At 38.4% G+C, this 22,649-nt stretch overlaps 1 protein-coding gene across 9 annotated transcripts in view; it reads right to left on the reverse strand.

Annotated features, from left to right (window-relative positions):
* Nucleotides 1–13,820: 13,820 nt before the first annotated feature.
* The window catches only part of LOC140200510 (rap guanine nucleotide exchange factor 6-like), a 397,383-nt gene continuing 388,554 nt past the window's right edge, over nt 13,821–22,649 (reverse strand). For 6 of the 9 annotated variants that reach the window (XM_072263951.1, XM_072263944.1, XM_072263950.1 and 3 more), the window contains 2 exons: nt 18,244–18,573; nt 13,821–16,081 (listed from right to left, as the gene is read on the reverse strand). In XM_072263951.1, coding sequence (XP_072120052.1) covers nt 16,056–16,081; nt 18,244–18,573 — 356 coding nt within the window. In that variant the 3' untranslated portion in view covers nt 13,821–16,055. The remainder of the gene's footprint in view (nt 16,082–18,243; nt 18,574–22,649) is intronic. The other 3 variants (XM_072263948.1, XM_072263953.1, XM_072263945.1) reach the window with 2 other exon arrangements.

A 22,649-nucleotide genomic window follows, 5' to 3' on the forward strand; every position in this document is an offset into this window, starting at 1 on the left:
TTTATATTTTATACCTCTAGAAACGAATCCCAACGTTGCATTCACCTTCTGCACCACCGACTCAACCTGGAGATTAACCTTTAGGGTATCCTGCACAAGGACTCCTAAGTCAATTTGCATCTCTGAATTTTGAATTCTCTCTCCATCTAAATGATAGACTGCCTGTTTACTTCTTCCACCAAAGTGCATGACCATACACTTTCCAACGTTGTATTTCATTTGCCACTTTTTTGCTCATTCCCCTAAACTATCTAAATCTCTCTGCAAGCTCTCTGTTTCCTCAACACTACCCACTCCTCCACCTATCTTTGTATCATTAGCAGATTTAGCCACAAATCCATTAATCACGTAGTCCAAATCATTGACGTACATCATAAAAAGCAGCGGTCCCAACACCAACCCCTGTGGAACTCCACTGGTAACCGGCAACCAGCCAGAATAGGATCCCTTTATTCTCACTCTCTGTTTTCTGCTGATCAGCCAATGCTCCACCCATGCTAATAACTTCCCTGTAATTCCATGGGCTCTTATCTTGCTAAACAGTCTCATGTGCGGTACCTTGTCAAAGGCCTTCTGAAAATTCAAATACATGACATCTACTACATCTCTTTTGACTTCCCTGCTTGTAATTTCTTCAAAAAATTGCAATGGGTTAGTCAGGCAGGATTTTCCTTTCTGGAAACCATGCTGGCTTTGGCCTATCTTGTCATGTGCCTCCAGGTACTCCATAATCTCATCCCTAACAATCGATTCCAACAACTTCTCAACCACTGATGTCAGGCTAACAGGTCAATAGTTTCCTTTCTGCTGCCTCCCACTTTTCTTAAATAGCGAAGTAACATTTGCAATTTTCCAGTCATCTGGTACAATGCCAGGATCTATCAATTCTTGAAAAATCAATGTTAATGCCTCCACAATCTCTACAGCTACTTCCTTCAGAACCTGAGAGTGCATTCCATCAAGTCCAGGAGATTTATCCATCCTCAGACCATTAAGCTTTCTGAGCACCTCCTCAGTTGTAATTTTCACTTTATTGTTCGCAAGGCTATTATTTCATGGCAGGATCCGTACTGATCTGAAGCTGTACAGTTCGGATGCAACTTTGAATTGGCCAGGATAGATGAGAGTCAACCTTGCTGTGATGATTGGTGCTTGTGCTTCAATCTATCAAGTAACAAAGGACAGTACTGAACAAATGGACCGTGATTTCTGTCTTCGGGCAAGTTGAGCTGAAAATGAATGGAATTGCAGGAGTCTGAGTTTCACCTCATTTATGTCAAAGATAATGAAGCAATGTCACTGAGGGCCAATAACAGGAAGTGCAGCGAGAGGCAAAGCATCAGCAAGCTCTGAATTATGGAGGTTTGACTTCACAGGCCAGACACATTATCTACTACTATTTAATAATTCTTCTCTCCATCAACAGGCAACATGTTCATGTTCCTTTGACAGACATGCTCTATCCACGTTCCTGTTCCACCATCTGCCCATACTTACTTGTGAAGTGTTAAGTAACCAGGTGAAAATCCAGCCATCTGTCCCAGTGAAGTATACATATCTGTGCTACTGTATGGTCTGAATTACTCTCAGGACAGTGCACAATCATCATCTCTGAGGCCTCATCACCCACTTAATCTATTGAAACCTACTGCACACAGGAAAATCCTCTCAAGATGAAATATATGAGTCACTAATAGTAAGAGTGTATCAGGCATCATATTTCACTCACTGTTGAAACTGTCATAGAAACATAGAAAATAGGTGCCATCTTTAAATGCTTGCCATTGCATATCTACCGTCAACTCTTTAAGTATCATTATACTCTCTGTATATATACTCTCTGTCAATATACTCTCTGTAAGCTGAGTGCCTTTGATTTTGCATGCAAAGTCAGCTCTCAACACTTGTAGCCAAGGGTGCCATAAATTTCTAATGCAGCTGTGGGTTTTATGTTTTCTCCAGCTTCTTGTGCAAGTATAGATGGTAAGACTCAACATGATTGAGGATGAGAGTGAGTGCGGGTGAGAATTGTTGATCGTTGATGGATGGATGGGAAGTGTGGCTGCATAAAAAGTGGATAAGTTTGAGGCTGGTGCCAGGCAAATCACTTCTTTCCCCTTACTGGTTTTTCACTTGGAACCTACCAGCCTTCTCCTTCCCACCCACCCCCCACCTTTTTTATAGGGCCTCTGCCCCTTCCCTCTTCAGTCCTGACGAAGGGTTCCGGCCGGAAACGTTGACTGGTAGATTCCACGGATGCTGCCCGACCTGCTGAGTTCCTCCAGCATGTTGTGAGTGTTGCTTTGACCCCAGGATTTGCAGAGTATTTTGTGTTTAGAAATCACTTTTTCTTTAATTTCAACAAGACAAAGGAGATGGTTATCAACTTCAGGAGAACTCAAACCACTCACACCCCTCTTTAATTTGGCAAAATGGCAAAGCAGTTTCAATCTTCTGCAAGTGCACATCACATACAAACTCTCATGGTTGCAGAACACATTCAACACAATCAGGAAAGGTGAGCGATGGCTCAACTTTCTGAGGGGGTTAATGAGAGCTGGACTATACACATCTATACTCACATCCTTCTACAGATGCGCAGTAGAGGGCATCCTAACATGCTGCATCACTGTGTAGTCTGGAAACTGCACTGCAGTGAGGAGGGCTCTGCAACAGCCCAACGCACCACCCGCACCAGCCTACACAACATCATACAGAAGGGTGCTGGAAAGGGCCAGTAACTTCATGAAGGATCACACCTACCCACCCTGCTCATGGGGTGTTTGTCCCACTCCCATCAGGGAAGAGGCTAGGTAGCAACCAAGCCAGGACCACCAGACTGAAAAACAGTTACTTGCCATCGAGCAGTTAGGCTGATCAACTAACCCATCCCTATCACATCTCCCATCACCATTTTTTTATCATTTCCTGTCAGACCCACCTTATGTACAGACATTCCTGTGCCTAGCATCAATTTATAGACATACAATCAATGTATGCATACAAGCTATCTCATGTGTTTCTTTTTAATACTGTGTTCTTTATCTTATTGTGCTTTTGTTTGTGCTGCATCAGATCCGGAGTAACAGTTATTTCTTTCTCCTTTACATGTGTGTACTGGAACTGACATTAAACAATCTTGACTCTTGAATGTTTGTATCTACAAATGAATGTGAGTTGTGATACGTTGGAGCTGGATTGAAAACACAAATTGAGGGTGAGTTGATATGGACGTAGGCGAGTTTGCTACTGTATTCAATTATCCCGACTTGGTGAGGCTGTTAGTCTACTTCCTGCATCAATCACGTTGCTGTTGGCCTTGCTGCTACTTCAACTGAACCTTCCTAGTCTAAGCTGTTGGGCTGTCCCTTTGAATATTGAGAGAACAACCTCAGTTTCTACAGACATATCCCACAGCACTTCCCCTTCTGCCCAGAACCAACCTAGTTAATCTTTTCTGCACATCTCCAGGACCTTCACATCCTTCCTAAATTGAATTAGAGACTGGGAGTATAGAAAAAAATGATGCAATAAGTCACAGTGAAGACAAGAATTTATGATAACAGGTGTTGTATGCTCATTATAAAAACACAATCATAGAAAACTTATGTAATCAGTCCATTCAATCCATCATCCTAGTTCCATCTTCCAACACGATCCATAATCCTGCAGGCCATGGCTGTTCAAATATACATCCTCGTACCGTATCCTTTAAATGGGGTTGGCTTCTATCATTCTTTCAGACAATGAGATCCAAACCTTCTTTACCCTCTATGTGAAAACCTTTCTCCTTATCTCTCTTCTAAACCTTCTTCCACACTTTGACACCCTTACTGGTAAAATAGGCCCTTTACTATTTATAAAACCCCTCATAATTTTATGTCTCAATTCAGCCTCTCACTAACCACATTGGATGATAAAATGAACCTTCGAACCTTTGAAGTTGTGCTTGCACCATTTTACCAGCTGCTCGACCTCTTCTCTGTACGTTGTTTCATCATCGTTGCTGATGAGGTCAGCCACTAATGTGTCATGAGCGAACTTGATAATTCAGTTTGAGCTAGATCTAGCAGTGCTGTCACGCGTCAGCGGCGTGAACAGCAGTGGGCTGAGCATGCAACACTCAGGAGTGCTGGCGCTCAGTCTGATGGAGGTAAGAACTATTTCTGCCCACATGGACTGACAGGGGCTCTTCTGTCAAGAAGTCCAGGAACCAGTTACAGATAGAGGTGTTGAGACCCAACAAGGACAGGTTATCCTTCAGCTTCTGAGTGATGAGATAAAAGATAGATTTATACTTCATTTTTCATGAATGTTTGATTATGCTGGTTTTTCCATTCATTAACAAGGTTAATATGCATCTGGACACAGGGTCCATATATCAGTCTCTCACAGCGAGGAGGTCTAACACCTCCCACAGAGATGAGCATAGCTTAAAAGGAAGCTATTTGCATAGTTTTGGTATGATGCATGCAAAGCAAACATGCTGATTCACAGGAATTCAGCTATCTTTAGCATTCGGGTATTGGCATTAAAGTATATTCAGGGCACAGTTATTAGGGCAAATAAATTCATCTTGCTCATCAAGCACACTTATTTATCTGCCTTCTGAACATTTGTCTTAAACATTACATTTTCCAGAAAAAGAAAATTGATCCTTGACCACTTCACACTGCCTGACTTAATGTCATAGTCATACTTTATTGATCCCGGGGGAAATTGCACCATAAATAATAAATAGTAATAGAACCATAAATAGTTAAATAGTAATATGTAAATTATGCCAGTAAATTATGAAATAAGTCCAGGACCAGCCTATTGGCTCAGGATGTCTGACCCTCCAAGGGAGGAGTTGTGAAGTTTGATGGCCACAGGCAGGAATGACTTCCTATGACGCTCTGTGTTGCATCTCGGTGGAATGAGTCTCTGGCTGAATGTAGTCCTGTGCCCAACCAGTACATTATGTAGTGGATGGGAGACATTGACCAAGATTGAATGCAACTTAGACAGCATCCTCTTTTCAGACACCACCGTGAGAGAGTCCAGTTCCATCCCCACAACATCACTGGCCTTACGAACGAGTTTGTCAATTCTGTTGGTGTCTTCTACTCTCAGCCTGCTGCCCCAGCACGCAACAGCAAACATGATAACTAATAATTTATTCAACAGTCCTATTTTACATTGAGTAGAAAGGCTGTGCTCAACTTGCTGGTCATATTTAACTGGATATTGAGCTCCTGGCTATTACAAAAGAATTACATGAACTAATGCCCTTAGAAGTCTCAAAAGGTTTAGTGAGATTGCCTCATAAACTTATATTTTCCAAAGATATTATTCCACTTACCTTCACACGTCTTCACAGTATCCAAAATTACCTTTATTGCTTGCCTGTATTATCGCAAGTCATTACACTAGTCTACCATTTTAATTATTATACTCCAGTGTCTGCTAAAATAACAGTTAAAAATAAATACAGCCCCTTTCAGTCTGTGCACAGACAACTTTTGTAATCCAGCTGTGCCTATTTGAAATGGAACTGAAATCTTAGCCAACTTTTTCTTTTTAAATAAAATGCATGCATCGGTAAACATAAAATACAGACAGAACTCAGCAGGTCAGACAGCATCTATGGGGGGTCTTTATTCTTCACTATAGCTGCTGAGTTCCTCCTGCATTTTGTGTGTGTTACTCTGGATTTCCAGCAACAGCAGAATCTCTTGTGTTTATACTACATTGATAAATCTGAGTTTAGTTTCTGCGTGAAGCCTCTGCTGATAATTTTCCACAGAAGCAGGATTGGAAGGTACCAAAATAAACCTTGAACTCCACATGGAGTGGGGGTGGCGGGAATGATAGCATGGAGTTTGGGAAGGAAGTGTATGGAAGGGAACTTTGTTCTGTGGCTGTTCGGATAATTTAAATATTAAAAGTCGCAACACAGTTTCTTCCTACTGACACATGGGACCGATGGATTATATCCTTTATATCAAACTACAAATACAAAGTACAACTTACATTTATTATCAAGGTATGTATAATTTATACCACCTTGAGATTGTCTCCTTATAGGCAGCCACAAAACCCAGTAGAGCCCATTAAAAAAACAGTCAAACATCCAATGTGCAGAAAAGAAAACAAATTGTGCAAACAATAAAAGCGAGCAATTAACATTCAGAACTGAAGTTCACGAAAGTGAGTCCACAGCCATAAAGCCAGTCATCACTGTAGCCAATTTAGGAGCCCATTAGTAGCCAGCCACAGCCTCAGGTCAGCACAGAGACAAGTAAACCTTGCGGAGCAGCAAGGTAAATTGGTCCATCTCTCACCTTTAGTCTCGATACCGTGACCTTTTCAATCTAGCCTTCTGCTTTAATCGTCCAAATCTTGGACTGCCCCTTGCTTTTGGACCTGGGCTCTGCCATTTCCATATGCCCAGGCATTTGTTATTCCTTAAACAAAGTCTCATGTTTGAAACTGATTATATTTCAGGAAAACAAATCAGAAAGATAACTTGAAATATGTTTTAGTTTGGCCCTATTTTCTCCTTTCCAGGAACTGTATACATAATCCAGGCTGGCACTCATGAACAGAATGCAGGAAATTTTTTGGGGATCTCCAGATAGTGATTACTCTTTGAATGAAATAATGTTTTCTGATATCAGCTCTGATAACTTCTACATTTTTCACTGATGGTTCTCTGAAACTTCTGCACTGTAGCCTGTGAATGCTACTCAGCAGTTAGGATTCCCCAGGTTATGCAGGATCTGATTTACAGATATCTGACCACACAAATGTTACCATAATTTTTTTTAGAGAATGTTTAAAGATATTAATAATAAATATCTTGCTGTATTTATTAACAACTGGATACACTATATCAGGAGTTCTCAACCTGGGGCCCACTGACCCCTTGGTTAGTGGTGGAGGGGTAAAAAGAAAAGCTTGAGAATTCCTACACTATATGACCTACTTAGTTTAATTAGAGTGTAAAAGTGAACATAGAAGATACTGAACTAAATTAAAATTTTTAGGAAATCTATGCAGAGTGATATCGGTAACTATAGAAAATGAATGCTTCTCACAGAAAAAAAAAGTCTATAGACAGCTTTTGGGAATGAAACCCTAATGTGACACTGGATTACCAGAACTTACCCTATCCTATGAAGTTCTCTATTTGTATGAATCATTCCCCTTAGCATCATGACTAAGAAGTTCGCAGAGGCTTCAATGTGATTTTAATCTGATGAATGCCTATCCATTTGTGTTTAGTCTACTGCTTGGCTGGGAATTTATTAAACTATTGAGTACGTGGCTGAATGAAGCAGCTAGTAGAAGCTCACTGCTCCAGTAACCAAGTTCAATTGTGACTTCCAGTGCTCTGCGACTGCTTGGATTTCCTCACAAATGACAAGGCGTACCGATTTGAGGGCTAATTGGTCACTGTAAATTATCCTAGCATGTAGCCTACAATCTGGGGGGAGCTGATGGGAAGATGGAGAGAATTTAAAAACAGAAAGTGAAGGATTAGTGTAGATGGGCCTTTCTACTTGACACAGACTCAGTGATCCAAAGATCCCCATTTCCACACTGCAGCATGAATCTATAGCAAGATTAGGCTTTGCTGGGTTGCTAGGCTGCGCTATTGTAATCTTTGCTTCTGGACTCGTCAAGCAGGCAAAAACGTTTTCCCCATCTTCCTTGTGGTAAAGTTCCTTTCTATTGCCATTTCTCAGCTGGTATCTCCTTGGGGCTGTTTCCTGCTATTACTATAGCAATAAACCTGCAATAAGTATGTTTGGGGGAATTCTATCCAATTATCTTCCAGGATAAATGTAATATATGAATGTAATATATGAATACCTAGTAAACACGTTCTCCTCCTTTTGTTTCCATTACTGCTTACTTCTGATAAACCCATTTCATCATAGGTATGATAAATGGTCGTAATACAATTGTCATGGATAGTATTGATGTGAGAACTGCCAAAATGGATATGTAGTCTTCCTCAAACCTGCTGGTAGCTTTATCATAAGTGATTGCCAACCACAAGTATGCAACTTTCATAGTAACTAAATGCCAATCTCACCTGCATTTTTTTGGCATATCTATAGGGAGCTGTAAAATGAAGGCTAATTTACTGGGGGAATAAGATTACGATTATAGAACTTGCAGTTTTATAAGGAATCCTAGTTTTAGTGATAAAGAATAAGCAAAACTAGAGAATTCTGTTGAGCACATTTGATCCTTTAAAGACAACTGTATTTCACCAAAGGAATTGCCAAAAAATGCATTAGTTTCTGCAGAATAACACACAAATTTATAACTGAAGGTTAAAGTTTGGAAGAATATGTCTTACTTAGATTTTTTTTAAATCTTTGAAGATACTGCAATATAGCATTGAGTCTGGAAAGGTACATTAAGCTGGTGAGGTGTGGTAGATCAAGGTGTCATGTGTAAGGGTTTGCTGCAGCAAATCTTATTTCACATAACCAAGGCACAATGTGCTGAGGTGGCCTTACACAGTAAACACGCAAGGGCAAGCCAGTGGAGGCCCTTCAGAAGATCTCTGGTTGCATATAGAGATTCACAAAACAGATTGGTTTGCAACAGAATGAGACACTGTGACTGCAGAGGAGAGGGATTGTCAGTTTGCAAATAAGGATCAGGGTCAGGAACTGGAAAATAACAGCACATTTCAGCCTTATTCCCAAAAAATAAACATGTTTATAGGAGCCATGTATCTGTTTTCTAACTGCATTGCATTCTGCGTTGCACATTTATGTGAGTGGTGGTGTGGTAAAAGCAAAGGGAATAAGTTATGTATTTGTGCTTTGTTCTGGGCAGTCTGGTTCTGGGGAACACTGGGTGTCATATCTTTTGTTGACCACTTAATTATACGTAATTACATCGCTTCAAGTTTGTTTGTTTTGTTAGTTGCTAATGAAGGATTGAATAAAATTCCTTGACTTTTTGGAACATTATTAGTGGATTGATCAAATGGTGTGTCATACAAGGAAAACAACCCGGGCTAGGTCACCAGCAGTGGCATTGGTTTGTTAGAATAGCTACTACATTCTGTCAACAAAAAATTTTTGACAGTTATACCAAACGAACATCAGCATTCCAACATGTCAGCGAAATTAGAAGCACCACAGCCAGGAGCAGCTTGTGGCAAGTAACAGTGTTTTGTTGATTCATGCTGTGCATTTCATATTGGAACGCAGTCTGGAATGGTCATCACTGAACCGTAAGCTCTATAGTGTGATATTTGGTTAAGAGTTCAGCACTTGGTTCTGTTGAAGTGTTAAAATATTTTGATTGCTGACATCTGAATTGAATGCCATTGTTTTGTCTGGATTGTGCAATTGGAAAACAACACGAGTCAAGCTGGAATCAGAAGAGCAAGATGTCTCACAAGTGCAACCTTTGTGAAGATGTTGCTAAGCAACATTACTTGTGGTTGTCTTTAATGCCTATCTTAGGGCAAGATAAACAGACCAAAAGTTTTGCAAATGTCCAGACACTTATTAATACAGTCACAGTGGAGGCTGAACAATAATTAAAACTAACATTGGATGTTGAAGGTCAGGTTGTTGGAGTAAATGAAAATATTTACAAAGTCCCACGGCACGGCTAGGTATAAAGCTGATGATTTTCAGGATGACATACACACTGAAGACTGTGTGTCTAACATGTGTGCAGCAGGTACTATTGGTAGCAGAGCATCCCATGCATCTGATAGCTCCTTGGCATGTATTAGAATGGAGGCGGATTTACCCGAGTTATGTGTAAGACAACAGATACTAAGGGATGAACATGCATTGGAAGAACAGGCAGAGTGGATGGAAGAACAGCTTTGGAGAGGGAAGGAGTAGATGGAAGAACAGCTTTGGAAAAACCAGGAGTAGCTACAAACAATATTGGAGAGCTTAATTTGCAGGAAGAAATTGCAGCCAAGGTGGTCAATGCGAAAGCTTTGAAGGCTTCAAGAGCTGTGGGTGCTAAAAGTGCTCCAGCAGTAGATTTCGATGGTGTTAGTTCCTATGTTGATATGCCATACAGAAAATCCAACATACTCGATGTCAATGTGCATACATTTGTTACTCAAATGTCTATGAGCCACAAGTTTGGACCCCAAGGGGTAGTTCAGGGTGCTCATTCTCAACCTGCAATAAGGAGGCACTCTGATCTATGCCATAATCCAATACCACAAGGTGTTTCTGAGGACATTAATTTACAGTATGGTGACACTCGTGTTTCAGATGTTAAAAGTCTAGTGTGTTGGAGGCCATAAGGTCGCAAAAGGAAATAGCTAGCTTAGTGGTGCAACGAAAACGCATTGCATCTCTGCCTAAAAGGGCGATTCAAATCTTCCATGCTGACCCGTTGCAGTAGCATTCACTTATGAGGGCTTTCAAAAAAAACATTGAAGACTTATGATTATGGTGACCGCCTCTAATTTCTCAACAGTTCACTGAAGGTTACCCTAGAAAGCTTGTCAAAAGTTGCCAGTGAGCCAGGGAAGCATGACTACAGGAACACTTTGGTGATGAGCACAAAATTGGTGCAGCGTACTGTGAAAAGCTCTTTCTTGTCATCGTATCAAATTGGAAGACATAAAAGCTCTTCAAGACTACAATATTTTTCTTAGAGGCTGTTGCAACGTCATTGAAGTAGTGCAGGACATGCATAAACTGGACTTGCCTGCTTATATAATGATTGTAGTAAGGAAATTGCCCTATATGCTTAGGGATAAATGGAGAATGGTGGTTTATGAACTGCAAGAAGGGCACAACAGTAAGATTACTTTCACTGGCATTGTTGATTTTACTGACAAAAGTAAAGCTTGCTACATACCCGTTGTTTGGGAATTTACACAATGCTACATCACCAGCATTGTGATGTAACAAAACTGGTGTGAACAAAACTAAAGTCACCAATTCAAGGAAGCAGCTTTGCCGCTGCTGTGGCTACTGTGGAAAGCGAAGCTAAAACTGAGCCTGCAATTGATGAAAAGGGTGTAGATACAGAGCAAAACACAAAAGATTCAAACACAGCAGTGAGTAATGCATTGGTGTCTGATGGCCTTACGGGCACTTGTCATCATGATTGTAAACGTCCTATAATTCCAGTTCAGGTGAAGTCTAAGAAGAGTAACACAATGGAGGTTACATATGCTTTCCTAGATAAAGGAAGTACAGCAATGATCTGTACAGTGAGGCTCATGAACAAGTTCAATCTGACAGGAAAAGGAATGAGCATTCTCTTACACACCATGGGTCAAGAGAAGGTTGGTAACTACATTATTTCAGGATTGGAAGTGGGTGGCTTAAATAGTGTAAACTATTGTGAACACCCTAACATCTATATGCAGGAAAGCATACCTGTCCCCAAAGGGAGCATTCCTCATCGGAGAGATCTACAGTTAAGGTCTCACCTGAAGCATATTCTTTTGCCAGACACTGAGCTGATGATAGGCATGAATTTGCCTGAAGCATTGGAGCTGTTGTAAGTGATTTGCTGAGTTAACGATGGACCCTATGCAATTAGAACCAATGCTGAGTTGGACTGTAAATGAACTACTGAAAGGAGAGTATGGCAGTGGAAGAGACTACACTCAACCAGAGCTGACAATTAATATGATTTCAGTTTGGAAGTTGGATGAACTTTGGTTGCCATTGCTGGAGCTGACTTTGGGCCAGATTGAAGCAGCGGAGCACAGGCCCAAGAGCGGGAAACAAAGTTATGTTCAGCTGATTTAAATGGCGAGCCAGATAAAAATCATTAAGGTGTCAAGGCTGAAGGTGAAGGACAAACTGGTATTGAGTTCACTACTCCACGAGCTTTAGTCACTCAATTCTGAACTGACTCTGCAGCTGTGGCTTGCAGCCATCAGTAATTGCCTTAGCTCTGAACTGGCTCTGCAGCTGTGGCCAGCAGCCATCCAGCCCCTGGACTGGCTGCAGCGCTAAACTGACTCTGTGGCCGTGCACACACTTTCAGGGACTATGCAATCCTGTGCATTGTTTACTTATTTTTTAAAAATTGTTTGCATGATTTGTCCATTATCGCTCATTGGATGTTTGATGTTTGACAATCTTTGTTGTGCGCGCACACGTGTGTGTGTGTGTGTGTGTGTGTATTCTATTGTTTCTTTGTTTTGTGGTTGCTTGCAAGAAGATGAATCTCAATATGGCATATGATATATATACTTCGATTTTAAAAAATATACTTTGTATTGTTTCATTAAAGAACCTATCTTTGCACAATAGATTTGGTGCTTTTCCTAGATAGTGTATAATGTGCCTGGTAGATGTATCAATTCAGTCAAAGCTGCTGTGTTTGCAAAAGTCTGATATTTGAATGGGCATGTAAAATCACTGTGATAATGTGGTGTAGAATGCATTTTGGCATTCAAGAAAATAGAGAATTTTATCAGCATTAACAAATTAGCTGAAGCCACAGTAACAGCTGTAGCAAAGTCCAAGTCATTGAATCTTTATCATAATGGTGAGATCCATTCATACAATCACTATTATTGTAATGTTAATAACACAAAACTCATCAGGTTTGCACAGCCAAAATGTTGAATTTCAACAGCCTGAAGGTCGAGAGCTAAAATAAAACAGAAAAGCAATGTCAGAGGCAATTATGTATGACAAGAGGAATGAGGACTTCATAGTTTGGAAGTTCACTTATAACTTTTTTCTCTCATAGTACAGGTCGTTCAAGTGGAACACCATTGCAGATCCATCAAGGTTTCTACATAATAACTCTAATTTTGGAAAAAATGTGAACAAATTTAATGTGTAAATAAATGAGGACTTTTCATTAATTGCATTTAAATTGGCAGACAAATGCAGTGTTGAAAAAGATGTAGGGATAAACAATAAAATAGACAAAATTTCACCAGAGTGCTGACAACAAAGTGAAGCTGTTCCACAATTATGTCAGTGAGCTGTCACGTACAGGAATGCATTGGGAGAAACTACAGAGTGATATTAATTCCAACAACTCTTGAAGGAAAATAATTATGAACAAACAGTAAAATACAGGTTTGAAAATAGTGTGAAAACAATTTCAAGTATATTTATTTGCCTCCCTTCTGTTGAAAACTCCTCAAATCATTTCTACGCAAATTCAGCATTTTCCAAAGTTGTAGGAACGAGCTACGGAAAACTCAGTCATCACAATGGGGAATTAAACCTTTTTACAAAGTACAGAGATTTCTGTAAAAAAAAAGTAATAATAATTTCATGGCCTTTATCAATAGTGACTCAAAGTGGATTGAAGTGATATTCAAAACCCAGCAGAGTTGGCCAATTTCTCACTGAAGTACACAGCTCTTAAAACTACCACAAGCAATGGATTTGCAAGATATTTTCTTGAAGTGAAAATCCTGAACACACTAGAGCCATGCTTAATCGAGTTTGAACAGAAGCAGTTAGTTAAAAATATTCTGTTTCTAATCAGAAAGAACTCAACTTCAAATGTTCTTGGCTTCCTTAGCAGGTCTTGCAATTAATTAGGAGGTATAAACCATAGTGTAAGGCTGGTAGAACCAAGAGATTATTGCTTGAAATTGGTGATAAAATTAAAAGCATTTGAGTCAATCAAATAATCACTGCTGCTGATGAATTATGCCTGGCTGGTGAGTTAAAAATTTATGATATCGTGGCTTAACTGTGTGAACTTCAGAATGTACCAAACTGAAGCAAGTTGGCAAAGAAACAGAACCTTCTCTGAGAGACACAAGAACTAACATTCTCTCATAAATTGAGCAGAAAAAAACTCTTATCAAAAAGGTCTACGATCATACATCACTGCTCTTTATTGGTTTACTCGTTCACTTTAATGAAATCTCAAGAAATAAACAATACATTTTATAACATTTGTTCAACAAAAATATAACAAATATGTACACTGATAAAAGTATAAAAAAGCATACAGACACAAACTGTCTTTCTAAAAGACATAAGTTACAAGTAGTATCAAAAGTAGGAGAAAACATTAGTTAATATTACATACTCTTTACAATTATATTTCTTCTTTGTGAATGGACATTACAGAATATTACTCTAATACCTGTATGTTTACAATGATTGTGCAGCTTATTCAATACGCTTAACGCCCATTTTGATAAGAATACGTAGTCCATGAAGTGCACTCCAGTTTTTTTAATATATATTTATATATATGTATATCAAAAATAAAGCCCAAATTACCATTAACAAATGACATTGTGGGGAAAAATTGCAAACAATCACCTAACGCTGAAGAATTTTAAATTAAATTTAAATAAAGCACAGAAAAGATTTGCTATGAATATTACACAAATTTTTGAACAAACTGATCAATATGATCAGTTAATTTTTTTAATCAGTCACAGTAGGACAAGCAGGTGCAAGCCACACTGTAAACTGGATATAAAGAAAATTAATCAAGATTTGCTTTTCCTCATTTATCTCTTCTATATTTCCTTTTATTTACATTTAAGGGGCAGGAGGTGTTTTGGTCCTTCAAGAAGGACGCTTCTGGCAATCATAATACTGTACTTGTTTCAATTTACCACTTATTTTAAAAGACCTTGCTGCCCCTACAACTAAATAAAGGCACAAGGGATCATGCCCAAGATTCCTGACCATAATAATGGCCAATCACAATCTGGAAAACTAAAATTAATTCTGAAACAAAAACAATAACTTTACCTTGTTTCTTGCTTACCTTGTAAACTTTCCTCACCAGTTAAGGTGCAAAGACAATGCCACAGTGAATGATTTAAAAAAAAGTCAAGTAATGTCATTACACAACTACTAGCCAATGTAAGAAACTAAGATTTTGTTTAGAGGTTAGTCTTGATGAAAATAGTTTTTCCAGTCTCATATATGATCATATACACATACAAATAACTAGACCAACAAATAACTAATTACAGGCTGCTAGATTTTCAAGGTTTTGAAGAGTAATTTTGATGTTGAACAATCTCTAACAGTAAGTTTTTGGAAGTAAGGAAGAAGATGCAATAATTAAAAACTAATGAGACAAAATTGTATACTAAACAATTCTAAAAATAAAACACGGTTTTTTTTTGCTTGCTCAATAGCACAAACAAATTGTGGCATATTTAGATTGAATTTTAAGTAACTGAGCAACATAAACACTTCTACTGATCAGCATTCCTGCAGCACAGCTCTGATTCAGAAACCATTTATCTGATTTGCTTCCCCATAAGCGATTTATAAACAAACCCTCAACATATGGCCTGAGCTGTATAATCCTGATTCCTGTCATTTGTGCAAACACAGCATAATAGAAGTTCATAACGGAGTTTATGCCACACAATCTATTCCATCTCTGACCACACAAAGCATTATGAGAACAACCATTCCCAATGTTGCAAAACCTAACTGCAATCCCGAGTCAACGGAGCTCCCATTAAACCGAATAGATGCTAATTTGTATTGTGATGTAAATTACTAAACTATGAAATAAACACAATATGGAACAAGGACCAAAGGAAAATGGAATACCCTGTATGTCATACAAATCTCAGGTCAGCACAAGCTATAACTTACAGCCCTTAGTTGATCACCACCTATGTATGGTAAAACAATTTACAATCTGTTTCCCCTGATCAGTCTAGTTATTTGTACACTATTTATGCTCATAGTCTAATTATGCACAGATTAAATTACAATACAATTCATTAATTTAAACTACATTAAGGCCTAACATCTAATAACTAAGACTCCCAAAATTAAAAAGCATTTGGCATGATTAAGATTACCAAATACTGTAGTTCAGATAACAGGAGTGTATGCAGCTTTACCAACATGGAAAACTAAACTGTATTTGATTGAATTACTTCTCACTCAAAGACAAAATGGATAGGCCTTCATGATTTTGCCACATGCAGAACATGATGCAAAGATGATGTACTTTAAGGCAGAAAACACAAGAAAAGCAGCTGCCTGCATTCTGAGAACATAAAGTACTGTGGTCCTTGTAGCTCCAGTGCTTCACTGTTGCAATGAGAACCCAAAATTATCCAAGCATCAAACTGCAGAAACTAGCTCGTCTTCTGAAAAGTAGAAGATATAATTTATTATTTCATAATTATAATAAAACAATCATTAATATAATCTTTCTGTATTGAGGTTAAATCAAAACCATAAGGCATTTCTATTAAAAGCAGCACATGGGACCATTTATTGAATAGAACTTAATGTTATCCCATTCAGAAGTAATTACAAATAATATAGTAATCTGAATGGTTTTGGGGTTTGAAATCAAAGTAACTTAAGATTCCAAAATGAGACTAATCAAAGCCTTGCAAACTACCTTTATTGCTGACTGTAGAGGGTAGGTTAATTCAATATTGGATCATTGTAGTGTCTAGCATGTGGCTATTGTCTTGCAATGTTTATAATGATGCTCACTCTGGAGGTTATTAAATTGACGATCTAATAAGCTCCAGAAATTCTGTTATTTGTAGCACGATAAAACAGATTCCTGACCTCACAATCTACCTCATTATGTTCTTGCACATTATTAGACCATAAGATATAGGAGCAGATTTAGGACATTTGGCCCACTGAGTCTGCTCTGCTATTTCAACATGGCTGATCCATTTTTCTCTCAGCCCTAATCTCCTGCCTTTTCACTGTATCCCTTCATGCCCTGACCAATGAAGAAGCTATCAACTTCTGCCTTAAACATACATAAAAACTTGACCTCTACAGCTGCCTGTGGCAACAAAATATTCCACAGATTCACCACTCTCTGGCTAAAGAAATTCCTCCTCATCTCCATTCTAAAGGGACCCTTCTATTATGAGGCTGTGTTCTCTGGTCTCAGATTCTCTCACCATAGGAAACATCCTCTCCATATCCACTCTATCAAGGCCTTTCACCATTCAATAGGTATTCAATTAGGTCACCTCTCATTCTTCTGAATTCCAGTGAATACAGGCCCAGAGCCATCAAATGCTTTTCATATGACAAGCCATTCAATCCTGGAATCATTTTCGTGAACAGCCTTTGAATCCTCTCCAGTTTCAGCACATTGTTTCTAAGGCAAGGGGCCGAAACCTGCTCACAATACTCCGGGGGGGGGGGGGGGCCTCACTGGTACTTTATAAAGTCTGAACATATTTTGTCTACTTGCACTGCACTTTCTCTGTAGCTGTTGTGCCTTATCTATATTTTGTTTTTTTTTACTTTGTGCTAGCTTAATGCACTACAATGAATTGATCTATGTGAACAGTATATGAGCTTTTCACTGTATCTCGGTACATGTGATAACAATAAACCAAAGAAAGGCAGACAAAGACAAACATGTTTACAACAGTCTTCTAGACTATTAACAGAAAAAACTTGACACCTGCTGAAGAAAAGGATTGCAAAAATATGCTTAAACATAAGAGACAAGTACATTTCTGTGACTGAGTTATTCTATTATTATAGACGTGATACAATTCTTAGTACTTCACAGAATTGAATTAAACTGAAAACAACACCAGTAATCTCAGAATATTAAATGCAAAAATTAAATTGTATTTGGATTTCAAATGTGAAACCAATATTCAACAGGGTAAAAACCAAATCTGTGTGCTAATGGAAAAATGAACAGACATCAAGAAGTATAATTTTTAAAAAAACCTGAATCCATAGAAATTCAACAAAATTGACAAATTTTCAGATTTTCAGAAAGAGTTTCAAACATCTGTTGGTTAGATCAGTTTGATGAATTTTTACTCATGGATAAAACTCCGGGGAGTGTGGTGTATTTGGAACCTACAGTATGGTCATGGAAAGGTGTGACCTTTGTTGATTTCTCATTGGAGTACGTAAAGCCTATGTCAGTCAGAACTGGATGGAGCAAATGATAGGAATGAAAATCAGGTCTTGTTAGACCCTGTTTGAGGACTTTATTGCAATATGCCTAGATTGGTTTTAACAGAACACTAAGTTAAACACTCATAGCACCCATATACAAATATTCATAGTTGATGAATACTTAAAAGCAGAAATGCTTATTTATTCCAGGTGCAGACAAAATCATAGAACATACTGATGCATGTTTAAAGATAACTACATTTTCTGATTTTAGTAAAACATTCTCTGTTATTTTCTAAAGATGACTTCAGCTAATACCAAAAATGACTAAATTCAACTTAGACAAATGAGTAGTGCTAAATCCTACCTATTTTACCTCTAAATTTCTGAGGAATGGGCAACTTACCATCATCTTCATCACCTTGCAAACCCTGGTGGTTAAGCTGTGCAGGGTCAGACTCAGGCAGTTTATCCCATTGAGGTATTCCCAGAATTTTAGGTTGGTTGCTTGACGTCGGTTGACAAGCAATGGGAGTCTGCATCAGTCTACTTGGGTCAGTATTTTGTGTTACCATCCGAGACCTTTTCAATGCAACGCTGTAATCTGGAGGTTTTAAGTGTGGATGGTGATGTCCTCCTTCCTTCATCTGTGCTATCGGAATTCCCACGTAGCCTGGAGGAGTGGGTGGTGGCTCTCTATACCTACCATCCCTTTGTGCTGCAGTAACACAATACACTAGTATAAGAGATAATCATTGTTACATTAATGAGGTTTATGAAAGGAAAAGTGAAAAAGATTAAAAATATAAATATATGAAATGTTAGGAAGTTAAAAAAATTAAGACAAGTCTAATCTAAAACACTAACCTTATTAGAATAGCACATAAAGAATTTGCTTATATCAGGTTCACCATCAAAATTAGCTTCTACTTTAAATATAGAAAATAAATACTTAAGATCGGATATTGGCAACTGCCATTCAGTTCACTATGTTGTTGTCCAATGTGTTGTCCAATTAGTTATATTAAAGTTGCACCTCCTCCCATAGCTCTGGAGTTTTGTTTAAGTGGGTTACCGCTTCAAAATCAGTTTCTACAACCATTTCAGCCAATACACTATAGCTTGTAACAAATCATTCAATTTCACTTCTTTTCTGATTTGTTTTTCAAGTTAATCTAAGCCAATGTCCTCTGACTACTGACCAATTTCTCCTTTTCATTCATCCAAAAATCCTATATTAATCTTCAAAAATTAAATGCTATTTTATTTCTCTCTGCTCTAAAACTTACCAAGCCCTCTTTTTCCTTTTGAGAAATATACTTTGCAGCCATTCAATGTTCAAAGTTCAAGGTACATTTATTATCGAAGAATATATTCTATATACAACCTTGAGGTTCATCTCCTTTTAGGCAGCCACAAAACAAAGAAACACAATAGAGCCCATTAAAAAAGGAAACCATCAAATACCTAATGTACGGAAAAAATATCATGCAAACAATAAAAGTAAGCAAATAACATTCAGAACTCAAGTTCAATAAGGTCCTTATGTCACTCCTGCCATGCTTGCTCTACTGCCATCCTTGCTTAGGCCCCCTTCCAATTGGCCTTGGCCAGCTCTTCTCTCATGCCTCTGTACTAATACATGTTTAGCTTCTCTCTCTCAAACTGCAGTGTGAATTTTGTCACATTACGATCACTGCCTACCAAGAGTTCTTTGCCTTAAGCTCACTAATCAAATCTGGTTCATTGCACAACACCAAATCCAGAATTTCCTTTTTCCTTTTGCGCTCGACCACAAGCTATTCTAAAACACCATTTTGTAGGCATTCTAGAAATTCCTGCTCTTGGGATCCAGTGTCAATCTGATTTTACCAGTCTACCTGCATATTGAAGACTCCCATGATTACTGTAACACTGCCTTTCTTAAATGCCTTTTCTATCTCCTGCATCTTACATCCTGGCTACCATTTGGAAGCCTGTATATAACTCCCATCAGGGTCTTTTTACTCTATCCAGAGGATTCTACACTTTTTGATCCTATGTAATTTCTTGCTAAGGATTTGAATTCATTTTTTTTAACCAACAGAGCCACCCAACCCCTTCTAACCAGTATTATAATGTTTGACTGTAATTATACTATCTTACCATTCCTACAACTGAACAATTGACTGTTGTTATATTGTGATATATCAAGTGGCATAACACTATGTTATACCCAATGACATGATCATCTCTTTACCTTTCAGCTTTATTAGCACATTCTCCAGAGTATTCCAGATGCACATTTACATACATGCCATAAACAAAACTATAAACTTCAAATAGCAAGAATGATGTTACTAAAGAGAACTGAATAAATTACTGTCCTATGCTTCACTGCCAGCTATCTACAGATAAAATATAGTTCAGGATTTTAAAATTTGGTGTACCAAGCTTGCTTATAAATCATATTTGTTATTTGATTTCAGCATGGGAATTTTTTTTTAGACAAAGTTGGCCACTTGTGCAACAATCCTATCATGGGGGTGCTGAGGTAATTGCAAGCTACACCCACACAATAACTAGAACAAACACTAACAACCTGCTAAATAATACCTTAGCTTAACGCACTGCAAAAAATTGAACATTTCTAACATTCAAAAATATTCCATAGCTACATAAAAACTGAAAAATTAAGAAAAACAATAAAGACACTCAAAATAAAACAATAGATTCACAGAGTTACGCATAATGAAAACTCCAAACGAGATCCACATTTAAACTAATCCAATTTACCAGAATTTGTCACAAATCCCTCTAAAATTTTAAAGGGAAAGGGAAAGTTTTCAAATGCCTTTTAAACTATCTGCTCCCATCACCACCCCTGGGAGCTCGCTCTACATACCCCCACCCTTTGTGTGAAAATCCTCCCCTTCAGATCCCCTTTTAATTTTTCTCCTCATTTAAACACGTATCCTCTAGTTTGAGATTCAACTTCCGTGGGGGGGGGGGAAGAGGGGGGAAACAGGGGAAATGGCTGTCACTATCTATGCTTCTCATAAATTTAGAAACCTATTTGAGGTCATACCTAGATGAGGCCTTCACTATTCCACGGAAATCAGTTCCAGCCTATCTAATCTTTCCTTACAACTTAAGCCCTCTAGTCTAAGAACCGTTCCTGTGAATCTTTCCTGCACCCTCTCTAGATAAAATCACATTCTTCCTACAGAATGGTAACCATAACTGCACACAATACTCCAAGAGCTGTACAAGTAATGTTTTTCACAAATGTAACGTGACATCTCAATTCTTGTTCTCTATGTCAATACCTATGAAGGTAAGCATTCATACTGTAAGCCTTCCTCTCCATGTTCGGGGAATTATGTACTTAGGCGCCAAAGTCTCTTTGTTCATTAACACTCCCCAGGGCCATGCTATTCACTGTACGTCTGTCTTGGCTTAACTTCCTAAAATGCATAACTTCACAATTACCTGAGTTAAATTCCATCTACTGTTTTGTTGCTTACTATTGTAACTGATCTATATCTTGTCACAGTGTTAGACAACCTTCTTCAGTATTTTGGGTGTATTTGCACACTTACTAATCCTGTCACCTACGTTCTCATCCATGTCTTTAGCATATACAGTATGACAATCAACAAGGCACCCAGCATCAACCTCTGCTGCACACCACTGTTCAGAATCCTCCGACTGACAAGCAATCCCCCACCTCCTGCCACCAAGCCAATTTGTAATCAATTCGCTAGCTTACTCTGAATCTCATGCCCTTTAACCTCCTGAACCACCCTACTCTGTGGAACCTTGTCAAAGACATACAATGTCTATCATTCTCTTGCCCTTGCCAATTTTCTTGGTAATTTTCAAGAAAACTCAGTCAAATTTATGAGGCATCATTTCCCACAAACAAAGGCATAATGACTATCCCTAAACAGTCCCTTTTCCTCGTATAACCCCATGTTGTTTCCCAAAATCCCTTCCAGTAAATTACCCACCATTGCTTTAAACTTACTGATCTGTACATCTCTGGTTTGTCCTAGCAGACTTTCTTAAATAAAGACACAATATTAGCCATCCTCCAAGTCTTCTGGTACTTCATCAGTGGCTAAGATACAAAAATGCTATGCTGGTGCCCCAGCAATTTCTTTCCTTGCTTAACACAACATCCTCACATACACCTCGATCAACATGTCCGTTTCTATGCCTTTCACAACAGTAAATATAGACAGGTAGTATTCATTCAAGATCGCTCTCTGCATGTGCTCCACACATGGATTACCACACTGATCCTTTAGGGGTCTCCCTCACTCTCTCGTTAATTTTTTGTTCTTCATATAGGTATCAATCAATTTAGGATTCTCCTTTACCTTATCTATCATGTCTCTGTTTTGACATTTTTAAAATTTCCTTCAGTCATTATATTCCTCAAAGGACTCACTTGCTCCTAGATGCCTAAACATGAGATACGCCTCCTCCTTTTCCCTAACCAGAGTCTCATCACTTGATATTCCCCCTTTTACTTGCTAATAAACCTTTCCAAGCTCTTATCTAACACCAAAAAAATTAGCATTACACAATTTAGGACTACTGCTTCCATAATTACTTTAAAACTAAGAAAATTATTGTCACTAGCCCCAAAGCACTTCTCTGCACAATCCAGTTCAAAGTTAACATTTCATGCAATAAACAAACAAGCTTTAAGTTGCAGAAAAAGAGAGGGTGGGTGAACAGCACAAAGGGAAAGCCTGTGATAGGGTGGAGATCAAGAGGAACTTACTGCACAGATTTACATGTGCTTGCTGAGAGAGGATGGAT

The sequence above is a fragment of the Mobula birostris genome, chromosome 7 (genome assembly GCF_030028105.1).
Source record: "Mobula birostris isolate sMobBir1 chromosome 7, sMobBir1.hap1, whole genome shotgun sequence".
Classification (NCBI taxonomy): Eukaryota; Metazoa; Chordata; class Chondrichthyes; order Myliobatiformes; family Myliobatidae; genus Mobula; species Mobula birostris.